The sequence below is a fragment of the Capsella rubella genome, unplaced genomic scaffold, assembly GCF_000375325.1.
Source record: "Capsella rubella cultivar Monte Gargano unplaced genomic scaffold, Caprub1_0 scaffold_3, whole genome shotgun sequence".
Classification (NCBI taxonomy): domain Eukaryota; kingdom Viridiplantae; phylum Streptophyta; class Magnoliopsida; order Brassicales; family Brassicaceae; genus Capsella; species Capsella rubella.
In genome coordinates, this window is record NW_006238921.1 from 12,303,415 (window position 1) to 12,316,472 (window position 13,058).

A 13,058-nucleotide genomic window follows, 5' to 3' on the forward strand; every position below is an offset into this window, starting at 1 on the left:
GAATTCCAATTAAACACACTATAAATTATAATTATAACTCCTCTAATTTAATTATTTTAAAAATGTAACTTACATCACTTCTTATCATATAAATAGCTATTCTCACATCCTTCTCTACCATATCTCATATCTTCATTATTCTCTTTGGTTTTTTTTTAAAGTTCTTGCATGGGGTGAAAACTCATTTAAAATATCATTGTAAGAGTTTGATTAATTATTTAGTTTAAACTTTTGTTTTCAATTTTATTTATTTTTTGTTTTTATGTATTTCTTTATGTCTTCATTGTTTTTTATATTTTTAAATGTAATACATATGTATAATAATATTTTATGGTTATAAGAAAATCAAGCTAAAGAAACCATCTTCATTCTTTTTACTTTGGATGTTTGTTTGTTTCTCACATATTCATGTATATTTAATTTATTTTCAAAAGTATGTAATTTTTTAACAAAATAAACTTTTTGTTATATAATTATCAAACCAATTTGTAAGACATTCTTTTAAGAATAATGATCCTTATATTTAGTTTGTGATTCAACATGTAATAATACAAAGAACATTATAATTTGTTTTAACTTTGAATTTTATACTTGATTTCCTATCTAAAAACAATTTGATATTCCAATTTCTATCTATTATATATACTACAAGGATGAAAAATATAATTAAACCTAGAAATATAACTTAAATTAAGAGGAATATAAAAATAGATTAAAAATAAAATTATTTCTTGGGAATTTTTAAGGTTCCACTCTCTCCTTATTGGTCCATTTAGCATTTATTTTTTAATTATATTATTTATTTTTAATTAAACCAAATACCTAACACATTTAGTCATATACTTTAATTCATACTTGAAATCCACACTTTACTATTAAATTGTAACTTAAATTATATAACCTTTCAATTTACTATTTGTTTCCTCCATTTAACTTCAATTAACACACTATAAATATATAATTATAACTCCTCTGATTTAATTATTTTAGAACTGTAACTTACATCATATTTTATCCTATAAATACTCATTTTTACATCCTCCTCCACTATATCTGATATTCTCAATATTTTCTTTGTTTAATTTTTAATGTTCTTGCATGCGTTGAAAGCTCAATTAAGATATCATTGTATGAGCTTGATTATATATTTGGTTAAAACTTTTGTTTTCAATTATATTTCTTCTTTATTTTATGTACTTCTTCATTTTTTCATTGTTTTTATACTATTAAATGTATATTACATATGTATAATAATATTTTATGGTTATAAGGAATTTACTTTATCGATGGGATTCAAAAATATTGATTTCTGACCATCGCACCATAAGAAAATCAAGCTAAATAAACCATTTTCATTGTTTTACTTTATATGTTTTTTCTTTCTCACATATTCATGTATATTTATTTTATTTTCAAAGTATGTAATTATTTTAACAAAATATTTTTTTGTTATATTCAAACCAATTTGTAAGACATTGAAATTAATAAAATTTTATACACAAATAAATGTAATTTTTGTGTATATTTATAAGTTTACACACATATTTGGATAAATTTCAGCATTTTTAGTGGTTGTTTTGATAAAGTTTGAAAATGGGGTAAATTTAAAAAGTGGTATTTTTAAAGGGGTATTTTTTAAATTCTCCCAATATCATTTTTATTTTTATCATTAACAATATTATTGTTTTATCAAAAAATACTTAAAAGTACTAAAGAAAATTACTATCCAAATTGATTAATTGAACAATTAATCAACGAATAAATTCAAAAGATATGGATGTATGCTTCTACTGTATGATTTAAATAAATAACATGTAAAAATGTCATAAGCATTAAAATTTATTTAATCTATTTTTTATAAATAATAAATAAATTAAAATAATTAAATAAATATACAACAACCCGCGCATATGCGCGGGACATTACCTAGTACGAATAAAGACACACTACTCTTTGGACTAACCCAAAATAGCTTTTGCTTATTATCATTAATATGATCCATGCACTACAATTTATTAGCAAACGTTCATTTTTCATTTACTATTACTTAATAATTCATAATATTTGGTAAATAATAATAAAAATAGGATAAGACCAAAAAAGTTGGACTTTCGAATGATTGGGACATGGTTGGAGAGCACTTACAAAAGCTGCCTTCTTATTTATTTATTTTCAGGTTCTTTATTTCTTTCCAAATAAATAATTGTACATAGTCATTTTAACGACAAAGATTCAGCATTATATATTCGATTGGTAACTTACTCAAAAGTCAAAACTATTAAAAAAAATTTAGTAAGTGTTCACGTCATTTTGACACGTACAATATTGTCTATTTAGTATTTTAATTATTGACAAATAGTTGACCATGTCCACTAACAACCGGTCCATTAACGATCATGTTTTTATGGATTGACTATGGGTTTCTAGTGGACAAAATATGTTAAACACAAGTAAACACAAAATTTTAAACATAAAAATCCAAACACTAACACAAAAAATTAAACACATGATAGAATACGATATGGTTTTATAATTTTTTCGCCAAAAATATGTTTTTGTAAATTTCTTGCCAAAAACGTAATTCCTATAGTTTTTCCGTGAAAAACGTGATTTTGTAATTTTCCCTGCAAAACGTGATTTGTAATTTTCCGCCAAAAACGTTATTTTAAAATTTTTCCTCCAAAAACGTTATACCAGTAAGTTAATAAAACCTTTGTAAAACTCAAAACCTTTGTAAGACTTAAAAAAAATGTACATAAAAACTATATCAGAGAATAAATGTTTTAATAAAGTTTTTTTTTGTGATTGGTAAAAATTAAAATTCTATGATTTGTACAACTTTATTTATGTTCACCAATCAAGGCTATTGTTTCCTCCTAAGTGCCATTTAAAAGAGGGATTGTTGTAAGTTTTGTCTATATCAAGTAAAATAATGGCACTTATTCTTTTATTTTATAATTATATGTTAATTTATAGATAATTTAAAAGTAAGCTTACGAGTTCGGTTATTTGGTTTGGTTCTTAAATTTGATTTGGATATTTTGAAGAAGTATCGACAAATAACCGAACTATATTCAAATTCAGTTCAAATAAAGCAATTTACACAAAATAATCAAAAAAAATATGAAGAACTGAACCATCACCTAAAAAGATAATTTGTTATGTCAAATTGTCAATGCTAGACATATTTGAATATAGTTTTTTTGTTTTGGTCAACATTCGAATCTAGCTTAAATACAAAAAAGTTTTAAGTTCCAAATCCAAATTAAAAAATCTATAGTACTGCAAACCATGGAAAACAACAAAAATACAAACCCATAAAATAGAATGTACAAGTTCCAAATCCATATTAAAGTGAATACATTCTACAAGCTTCTTCAAATCTATGTTCTTTGTCCATTATGACTTTGAGACTGAGCTTGAGAACATGAGTTTGTTATGAATCTTCATAATTGGCCTAATTTGTTAGCGTTATGTTTTCATGTGTTGTTATGCACCTTCTGTATGACTGGATCTTCTTAGTACTTCGGCTTTATAATATCAGATGACAACCTCTTGGAAATGTTTGTATCATTCTTTCAATTTTTCTTTTTAGGCCCTCTAGATCATAGTATAATTAGTGGCACTTGGGGCAATAGTCGTTCGTTAGGCCCAAAGGGACTTAATGAAGTTCGATGCCCACTTTCCTTTTTGGAATCAAGATGTTTCTTTGGTCCATTTAAAACTAACTTATTAACTTATTTGCCTTGTATGTCCCCTTTAGAGTATTTTGGGGTGGACTTGTTGAAGAGAATATTATACTAGTTCATGCAAGATCCTTAAATTATTATGAGATAAATTGCAAGTCGTTGTATGTTACAGTTTTGTAAGAAAAGCCAATCCTATATATGGTAATTTTATTATTTGAGGTATTGTTTTATTATTTGAAGAAAAGTTATTGTAAATGAATCAAATTTCCTTCATATATCTTCACTTTAACCCCAAGTTCTTCATTCTTATTCACTTTACACTTTAATGCTGCTAAAAAAAGGATAATTGAGAAAATAATAAGAGAAAATATTCTTAACTTTTAAAGAATTATATGATAAAGAGATTAAACCAATAACGGAAATAATAAAAATTAATACTCAATTTTTTTTTAATAATTAAGAGGTTATGGCTCGATGTCCATACATCCCGGTAATCTAAGCTTTTGCCAATTGAGCTATTGGCTCTTGCTTATGCTATGTCCATACATCTAGATAATTTACTATGATTATTAATTTATAGTATTGATAGGACCATAAAATACATTGGATTTTTAAAAAATTATTATCTTATTATTTTATCGAATTACATCCAAAATTATACTGATCCAACTGGAAACTAGATAAATTTACTAATTTATAGAAATTATTAATTTTATCTAGTATTAATTTATAGAGGTTTTACTATATCTTCATTTTGATTCCAACTTCTTATCCACCTTAAACTTTAATGCTGCACACACACACACAAAAGATCATTGAGAAAATTATGAGAGAAATCAATATTCTTATTCTCTTATATAAAAATATGATAAAGAGATTAAACCAAAAAAAACGAAATAATGAAAGTTAGTAATCAATTTTAAATAAGATGAATTACCTGTTACAATCAAACTTTGGACCAATGGGTGCAAACAACTTAATACCACAAAACTTTGGCAAATTGGTAAACTTGTATTGATCGGCTCCAGTTATTGCTGCTTCAATTGAGAGACACATGCAAATATCTCGACGTTCTTCAAACGTTTTAGCACTTCGGTTCACTTTATCTAAGCCACTGCAACAATCTGGTGGTGGCCTAGCCTGAGGAGGAGCCCAAAGGTACTGCAAACATGGTTTTACTTCATTTGTTGCTATTTCACAAATCGTTAAACCATGCACTGTTTGTATATTCAAAGGTAAAGTAACAATAGTGATTGCAATTGCACAAACTATTAAAACCAATTTGCTCATTTTCTCTTTGATTTTTGTGGTGCTTATGTTTTTTTGTAAGGGGTTAAAAGTTTATTTATACTATTATATTATCTTTTACTAGTTTATTTTGTTCATTTTGGGAAACAAATTAAAGACAATTAGTGTGATAGTTACAATATGTTAAAGTGATTTCCTTAAATATACACACATGCCAATTATATAATTTTCCAGTTTACTAATTAGTCATTGACTAAAATATATACACAATTTACTAGTGATAATTATGTGTGCATATCTAGAAAGTGTCCAAGATTCTGAATTCTTACACATCATATACCCATACTAATGTATATCAAGTAACAAAACTGATATACTATATGAAAATTAAGATAACACTAATTTAAATTTATGATTACTTTTTTGTTTATCTCTTGTGAATGATTATATATTCTTAGATGGAAATATCATTAGTTCTTGGATGGATATATCTTCAAATGTTTTATCTACTATAATATTTTTGCAACACTTTTTGCCAAAAGAAAATACTATAGTGTACATTTCTTGCTACTATGTCATTTCATTTATTGTTCAAGCCATTAATTTATTACCTAAAATATTCACTAATATATTCAACTTTTGATTCTATTTAGTTGATAATTATAATATAAAAAATTAAGGAATTTTTTGTCTAAAATTTAAAAATTAGTTCTCCTTTCATTTTTGTTTGTTTTTTTTTTTTTTGAATAATCATACAATATATGAATTTAATAAAAAAGACTAATTTATGCATACATATTGTGATTCAATTTTTTTAAAACGGACATATATTACATATCAACTAGATTTTAACCCGCGGTACAATTTATTCTTTTTTTCATTTTATATGATTTTTAAGATTTTTGTACTTAAATTAAAAAAAAATATACTTTTTATTATTTTTTATACTTGAATATTCTTTTTATGACTCCAAAATCATTGTTACCAATAAAAATAAATTGCATAATATAAAGAATAAAAACATTTATGCAGGAAACTGAAAACATCAAAAAAAATGAAAAAAAAATTCTATAAGACATCACTGACTATGAACATACGGAGGGAGAATAAGATTCACAATAATAAAGTCAATATATGCAACAGTTTTACCAAATATATTTACGTGAAAGTGTATTGGCTAACTTTAGTTTATATTTATTTTTTACATTTCAATATTCATTAACTTATATTAATTTTTCTTAAACTTGCAGAAAATCTATGGCTTGAAAATCAATCTAACTTTGATTTGGTAAAGTTTATGTACTCCGTTCTAGACCTTTTGTATATTCATTCAAAAACATGCGAAAATTATAAGCAGATACCAATATATTCGGTTACATAATTTATCTTAGATACATACTAGTTAGTTATATCAACACAAAAACATCTTTCTCTACGACATAAACCATAATCATAACTATTTCTTCTACAATAAAAATTGCAGAGTCCAGGTGAATTACACAAGCTATACAATTTTTGGACGTCAATGTCGACTAGGTCAATAACCTATATACATTATTAACTATAATAAATACTCATTAACAAAAAGTGAAATCATCATGACGATAATTACAAAATAAATGTATAAATAACAATTAACAATTACCCGGACTTCCAGCAGTTGTAGCAAGACAATGAACAAAAGAAATAATGAGGAAGATTGTAAAACAAAATGCTACTAAAATTTAAATAGTGATAGCTATTATATTAATTATATTCTCTCAACTTTTTTTTTCCATTAAGTGAATTGTTCTCGTTCGGTTGCATAACTCAAGTGTATATTACTGAGTTATTTATTGAATAAAAACATATATTTTCAGAGAGAAGAAACAAAGTAAAACAAGAGAGACTAGAGATAATTACTAGTAAAAACGAACATATCATGGGAATTTTGTTAAAGGACCGGCATGTTTATAGTCCAATGTTAAAAAAAAAAATTATTCTAATAATTTTATTATATATAATTAAATAATATAAATCCTCCGTTCAATTCATTTAATTTGGTTTATTCCCATTGTTTCATTTTATATTATTTTAAGCTTTTTACTTGAATTAAGAAATCATTTTATCATATAGTTAAATATTATTTTTATAAATCTAAAAATTTTTTGGCCAATCATAAATAATTTGCATAATACAAAGAGTAAAAAACATTTATATAGGAAACTGAAAACATAAAAAAATGAAAAAAAAAAATCTTTAAGCAATAATTTATAATGAAAACTTCAAAAAAATTGTTTAAGACATTTCCTTATTATGAGACAGATGGAGAATAAAATTCACAATATTGAAGGAATATTTCCTTCCAAATTCTCTCTGTGTTATTTCCTACAATATTCTTATACATTTCCTTCAAGTTTTCCTACGAAAGTAATATTTAAAAGAATTTCGTAGGAAATTTTCCTTCCACTTTCTGACACGGTCTATCGTAGTTAATTTATAACCTAAACCGACCCGAACCCGAAAATACTCAAACCGAAACCGAACCGAAAGTCCAAAATTTACCAATGGGTTCTATTTTCCTAAACCCATATAATCCGAATCCGAACAGAGTCTACCCAAACCCGACCCGAAAACTCAAATGGCCAGGTTGAAATCTATTAAAGAACTAAACAAAAAAATTAGAAGTACCCCCATCATGGTGAACCTTACATAAAACTCTCTAGTAACCTTTTAAAAATTAGAGAGATTGGTAACAAAAACAAGTAAAACGAACCTATCATAGATATTTGCCTAATAGGCATGTTATGGTTTAATGTTGACAACAAAACTATGTAGTTCAATTCATTTAATTTGGTTTGTTTTATATGATATTTAAGATTTTTGTACTTAATCAAGAAATCATTTTTTAGGGAAATTATCCATAATAACACGTAAAAAATAGTCATATTACTATAGTTACACATCCCACATAAAGCTTAATTACTAAAAGAACTCTGATTGTGTTTTCTTATTTACCAGAAATGCCATTTTGAATTAATTTAGAGAAGATGAAAAAAAAAATATAAAAATAAAACCAAAACCAAAACCTAACAAACTCTTTTTGTTATAATATTTTGTGTTATTCAATTAAAACAAAACAATCTCATATTGTTAGTAAATTAAACATTTTCCTTTACAAAAAAAAGTCATGAAAAATATCATCAAACGAGAGAGATTGTTTAATACAAGAGAGAGTGGAGACAAAAATAAGTAAAAGTATATTAATTTTGTTGTGTAATCCTTTTTTATTGTGTAATGTGAATTTATTGCAACAAAAGTAAACAATTACAAGCTTTTGAGTTTTAGAAGATCAATACATAACCAAAGAATAGAATAGCCCCAAAACCAGATAATCAAAAGGAGTCATAAAGACTTCAAGAACTCATGAAAACCAAAATGGAAAAGTATAATTCAGAAAGCTAAGATAAATCAGTCAGTTTAATCTTTTATCATCGTCATCAGTGAAGAAGCCTTCAAGTAAATCTCTATCTTTAGGTACGTCTTCATCATCTCCATCCAATGAATTTGTCTGCATGAACTCAGCAAAGAAATCTTCAACATCCTTTGGTTGAGGATCAGAGTCGACAAAATCAAAGAAGTCATCGAAGTCATTAAAGTCATCATCATCCATGTCATAAGGCAAACACTGCTGCTCCTGATGTTGTGTTGGTGGTAAGGAACACTTAGGTTGCTGCTCCTGATGATGTTGAGTTAGTACTGGTAAGGAACACTTAGGTTGCTGCTCCTGATGATGTTGAGTTAGTGGTAAGGAACACTTAGGTTGCTGCACCTGATGATGTTGTGTTAATGGTAAGGAACACTTAGGTTGCTGCTCCTGATGATGTTGAGTTAGTGGTAAGGAACACTTAGGTTGCTGCTCCTGATGATGTTGTGTTAATGGTAAGGAACACTTAGGTTGCTCCAGCTGCTTCACCTCCACTTTCAATTTGCCTTTCCCTTTCTTCGCCTTCGACATCGCCTTTTCCTCATCTTTCATCAACTTTACCGACGATGGAGTCATATAAATCTTGCACAAAACATACTCAACCTGAAAAACAGAAACAAAAACCTCAAATCAACATCCAGAAAAGTCTTAAAATCTTAATACCTTGGAACACAAGAAACACATACGTACCTTATCGTTATCATCATTAGGAGACTTGTAAGAGTACTCATGCATTAACCAATCTGTTTTCACGTCGTGAGGCTTTTCCCCGATGAAGTATTGTAGCGCGGTCACGTCCCCCACGCCGTCTTCCACACCAGCAATCGTCTTGGCACCTACCGTTGCATTCCAGTATCCTTCATTGTCAGCACGTTTATGCTTCTTCCCACTTATACCCTTTTTGTATCTCTCAGTTATAAAGAACCATGCTTCATCATTAGCCTTCTCGAAGTCCACTGTTACAGATAGAGATGTATAAGTAGAGTAATGCATATATATAAAAACCTAAAGAACTAGAAGAAAGATATATAGAAATAGAAAAAACCTGAGAGCTGTTGTGGATCGGACATGTAGATGTTTACGTGATGGATAGGAACATCAAAAGGTTGTGGGTAATAATATGTTCCGTCTCGTTGGTATGGTTTCAAGTAGTGATTGATGAGTTCGGTGTCCGATGGTACAAACTTGAGACCTGGTACTAAAAGGTTTGGTTTCGTCGACGAGGAAGAAGCTAAGTCATGAGCACTCGAAGAAGAAGAAGAAGAAGATGATGAAGATGATGCAATATCTGATGATCTCTCTTTACGTTTGTTTCTTGAAGGCATCGACATGATCAAGAAACAAATTGTGATTTTCTTGAAGAGTTAAGGTTACGTTATGTCTCTTTATATAAGGAGACGGTGGATACATTTCATTTGAGTTTTACCAAATAGAAATTGTAATCCTTAGAGATTAAAAGATTTAGTTATGTCTCTTCCTTATTTAATTTGACATTGCGCTAGTAGAATTAGTTTTTAGTTTGTTAAAGTAATTATGTTATAGACGTATTTTTCGATTTATTTAAAAATTAAGATATAGACGTATTTTTTAGTATGTTAAAATTAAGATATTCATTAAGATATATTTCAAAAATTGAGACATGGGCAGAGAAAATTTTATATTAACTTATTAAACAAAACGTTCCTTTATTTTCTTCAATGAAACCGTTTTCTTAAACAAATATTGTTAATTACTGATCATAAGTGTGAAATTTTGCTGGATAATATAACGTTTTCATGTGACTTTTGAAGATTGAAATCCTGGTATATAAGTAAAATTAACCTTATTCCTTAGCTTATGAAAAATTAAATTAATTTTTATTACATATTAAAAATAATAATAGTCATGGAGGATTAGCTAAATTTTTTATTACAAATTTTTTTATTACAATATATATATATATATATTATTCCGTAACAGAAAAGGTGTTCCTTCTTATTATATTAATTGGATATTTTTAAAAAATGGAAATATGAAATCCATTTTTTTTAGGGACTGTTAAGTATTAACTAATCAAAAAATAGAACAAAAATATAAAATATTTGGTCAAAAACTCTAACCATATTAAAAGTTCGAGCCGTCGGTATTTAAACTCTATAAATACCAATATTTGTTATTTTGGTTAAACTAAATAAATGCCTGTTGATTTTTTTTTTGACATCATTACAAATTATAAATCTTTCTTTGAGAGAGACCGGACTCGAAACCGGATCTGCTGAGAAGGCAAATAGGAGTGAGAACCACTAGCCCACTAGCAAACTAAATAAATGCCAATCTTGATTATAACAAAGCAAACTCACAAATCACAAAAGAAGAAATATAATGTTCACAAAAGAAGTTGTCGTAATTGTTCTAGCCTTTGCATGTCTCAGCATGATATTTTTGTTAATCACAAGCGAAAATAAGAACGTTTTTAAAAAGATATTTCTCAATTAATTTATAGAAGATATCGTGGAGATATTTTATTTAATTATTTTTTCTAGCTACTCTCTTGAATTTCTTTCTTTAGGTTAATAGATATGTACATTCTATAATAGTTCCTTCATGGGGTACTTAATTATATAAAAATTATGAAAATTTCATATTTTCCCATCTTAAATGTAAAAGTGAAATGAAGCCATAGAGAATCAAATAAAAAAAAAGTCGGACAAATTCATATCAATGTTACACATTCTATCATACATCAAAATTAGATATATACTACTCATGGCTTTAAAAGCCGAGTTAGATGCGTTCGAGTAAGTCCTTGGTTAACACTCAAAACAAATTAAGTTTCCTAATATGATTGGTTCTGAGTCATTGAGCCATCCATATAAAATCTATAATTACCACCATAATAAAATTAAAGATATTAATCTTGAATTTAATAGCATAATTTTATTTGTGATAATTTATATTAGTCCCTTAAGGATATTGAAACTAAAATGTTTTCATAGGGAAAATCCAAGATATGCTCGGAAATAACATTAAAGATATTAATCTTGAATTTAATAGCATAATCTTATTCATGATATTTTTTATATATCAATCCCTTAAGAATCCTCCATATTAGAAAACAGATTTGAAACTAAAATGTTTTCATAGGGAAAATCCAAGATATGCTCAGATATATCATTAAACATATTAACCTTGAATTTAATAGCATAATTTTATTCTTGATATTTTTTTATATTAACCCCTTAAGAATTTTCCATATTAGAAAACAGATTTGAAACCAAAAATGTTTTCATAGGGAAAATCCAAGATATGTAATTTTTTTTTTCCATATTCAGTATAACAGATATGTAGTTCAACTCTATTGGAAATTTTTTTAAAGATTCTATTTTTAAAAAAAAGTTGAGATTTTGAGATGAAAACATTTTTATTCATCGCATAATTGCCAAAAAGAAAAAAAAAGAACATTTTATTAATTATTGGTTTTAAAGTTCCTACACCAAAACTACTGAAACCATAGAGAAATAATCTAACTAAAAAGGTCAGAGAAGTTCATATCAATGTTACACATTCTATCATACATAACATTACCAACAGCTACTTTCACTGATACGTTGGATCCTTTAAGCTGAGCTTCACAAGTAGATATACCATTCAAAGCTGTAAAAGCCGAGTTTGATGCGTCCGAGTAAGCCTTCTTGCTCGCAAACCCTTTAGCTTGCGTGATTGCTCTAGTGGATACTTCAAGTTGTTGCACACAAGAACCATATGAGGCCTTGAGCTTTGGATCAGCCGTGGTTCTCTCCAAGCCTCTAATCATCTCTAGGTTATTGTTACCGTACGTTTCTGTCTTGGCATAGACCATGTCGATAAGACCTTGTAAGGTTAGGGTGAATGTTTTTGGATCAGAGTTTAGCCAAGAGACACAAAAGTGTGAGTAAAATGCTGGTTTTGCGCAGAGTTGGTTAACCATTTCTTTTGTGACTTTTTGATCTAGAGTATAAGATGAAGACAAAGGAGAGATTGAAAGAACAATGAGAAGAGGAAGAATTGAGAATACGTTTCTTGTGACACAAGAGAAAGCCATTGTAGTTTGATCGATGTGAAATGGTTTAGATGTTGGGAAAGCTTATACACTTATATATAACATTTTTTCTCTACTTAGAATTGATTATCCATATTATTAAGGAAAACAAATAACTTTAAATTAAGTAACAAATTTTGTATTTTAAGGAATTTTTACAATAGTATAAGATTTTATAACAAAATTAAAAGATAGCTTATGAATAATATCTTCTCTCTAATTCAAATTGAGTATCCATATTATTAAGAAAGAAATCACCTCAAATTAAGCAACAAATTTAATATTTAGGATTTTTTTATATAATATGATTTAAAATAATCAAATAAAGCAGTCTAAAAGATTATGAACACTAATGGGATTGGCAAAAAGAATTAATTAATTTCCAAAAGTTGAAATTCTCTTCGCAGAGCTCTATCTTTGTGTCATACTGTCATTAATCAAATTTTGACCCAAATTAATTTCTTTTACAGTGAATTTTTTTATTCCATGGATAGTTGGATACTTGGATATGTGATTTTTAAACTATATATAGTAATAAACTAATAATATTAAGAGATATAATTTTTATTAAAAAAATTGCTTTGTCTTTATACATTAA

At 27.2% G+C, this 13,058-nt stretch overlaps 3 protein-coding genes across 3 annotated transcripts; all 3 read right to left on the minus strand.

The window, feature by feature from the left end:
- Positions 1 to 4,421: 4,421 nt before the first annotated feature.
- Positions 4,422 to 4,979, minus strand: LOC17891927 (non-specific lipid-transfer protein 9). Its single transcript, XM_006298975.2, has 2 exons — positions 4,627 to 4,979; positions 4,422 to 4,479 (listed from the first exon to the last, which is right to left on the minus strand). The coding sequence occupies exons 1-2, from the start codon at positions 4,977 to 4,979 to the stop codon at positions 4,467 to 4,469; spliced, it is 366 nt and encodes a 121-aa protein (XP_006299037.1). The 3' UTR covers positions 4,422 to 4,466.
- A 3,412-nt stretch (positions 4,980 to 8,391) lies between these two features.
- LOC17893264 (NAC domain-containing protein 41) lies at positions 8,392 to 9,734 on the minus strand. The gene is made up of 3 exons (XM_006299084.1): positions 9,449 to 9,734; positions 9,094 to 9,359; positions 8,392 to 9,006 (listed from the first exon to the last, which is right to left on the minus strand). Exons 1-3 carry the CDS (start codon positions 9,732 to 9,734, stop codon positions 8,392 to 8,394), a joined length of 1,167 nt encoding a protein of 388 aa, XP_006299146.1.
- Positions 9,735 to 11,905: 2,171 nt separating this feature from the next.
- On the minus strand, positions 11,906 to 12,463 carry LOC17891134. Its single transcript, XM_023786159.1, has one exon. It carries the CDS (start codon positions 12,461 to 12,463, stop codon positions 11,906 to 11,908), a length of 558 nt encoding a protein of 185 aa, XP_023641927.1.
- Positions 12,464 to 13,058: the final 595 nt, after the last annotated feature.

Coding starts and splice junctions, on each gene's coding strand:
- LOC17891134 (XM_023786159.1), bottom strand. CDS start 12,463: ATGGCTTTCTCTTGTGTCACAAGAAACGTATTCTCAATTCTTCCTCTT.
- LOC17891927 (XM_006298975.2), bottom strand. CDS start 4,979: ATGAGCAAATTGGTTTTAATAGTTTGTGCAATTGCAATCACTATTGTT.
- LOC17893264 (XM_006299084.1), bottom strand. CDS start 9,734: ATGTCGATGCCTTCAAGAAACAAACGTAAAGAGAGATCATCAGATATT. Junction 9,360..9,448: donor CGATCCACAACAGCTCTCAG/GTTTTTTCTATT, acceptor TATCTGTAACAG/TGGACTTCGAGAAGGCTAAT. Junction 9,007..9,093: donor CTAATGATGATAACGATAAG/GTACGTATGTGT, acceptor TCTGTTTTTCAG/GTTGAGTATGTTTTGTGCAA.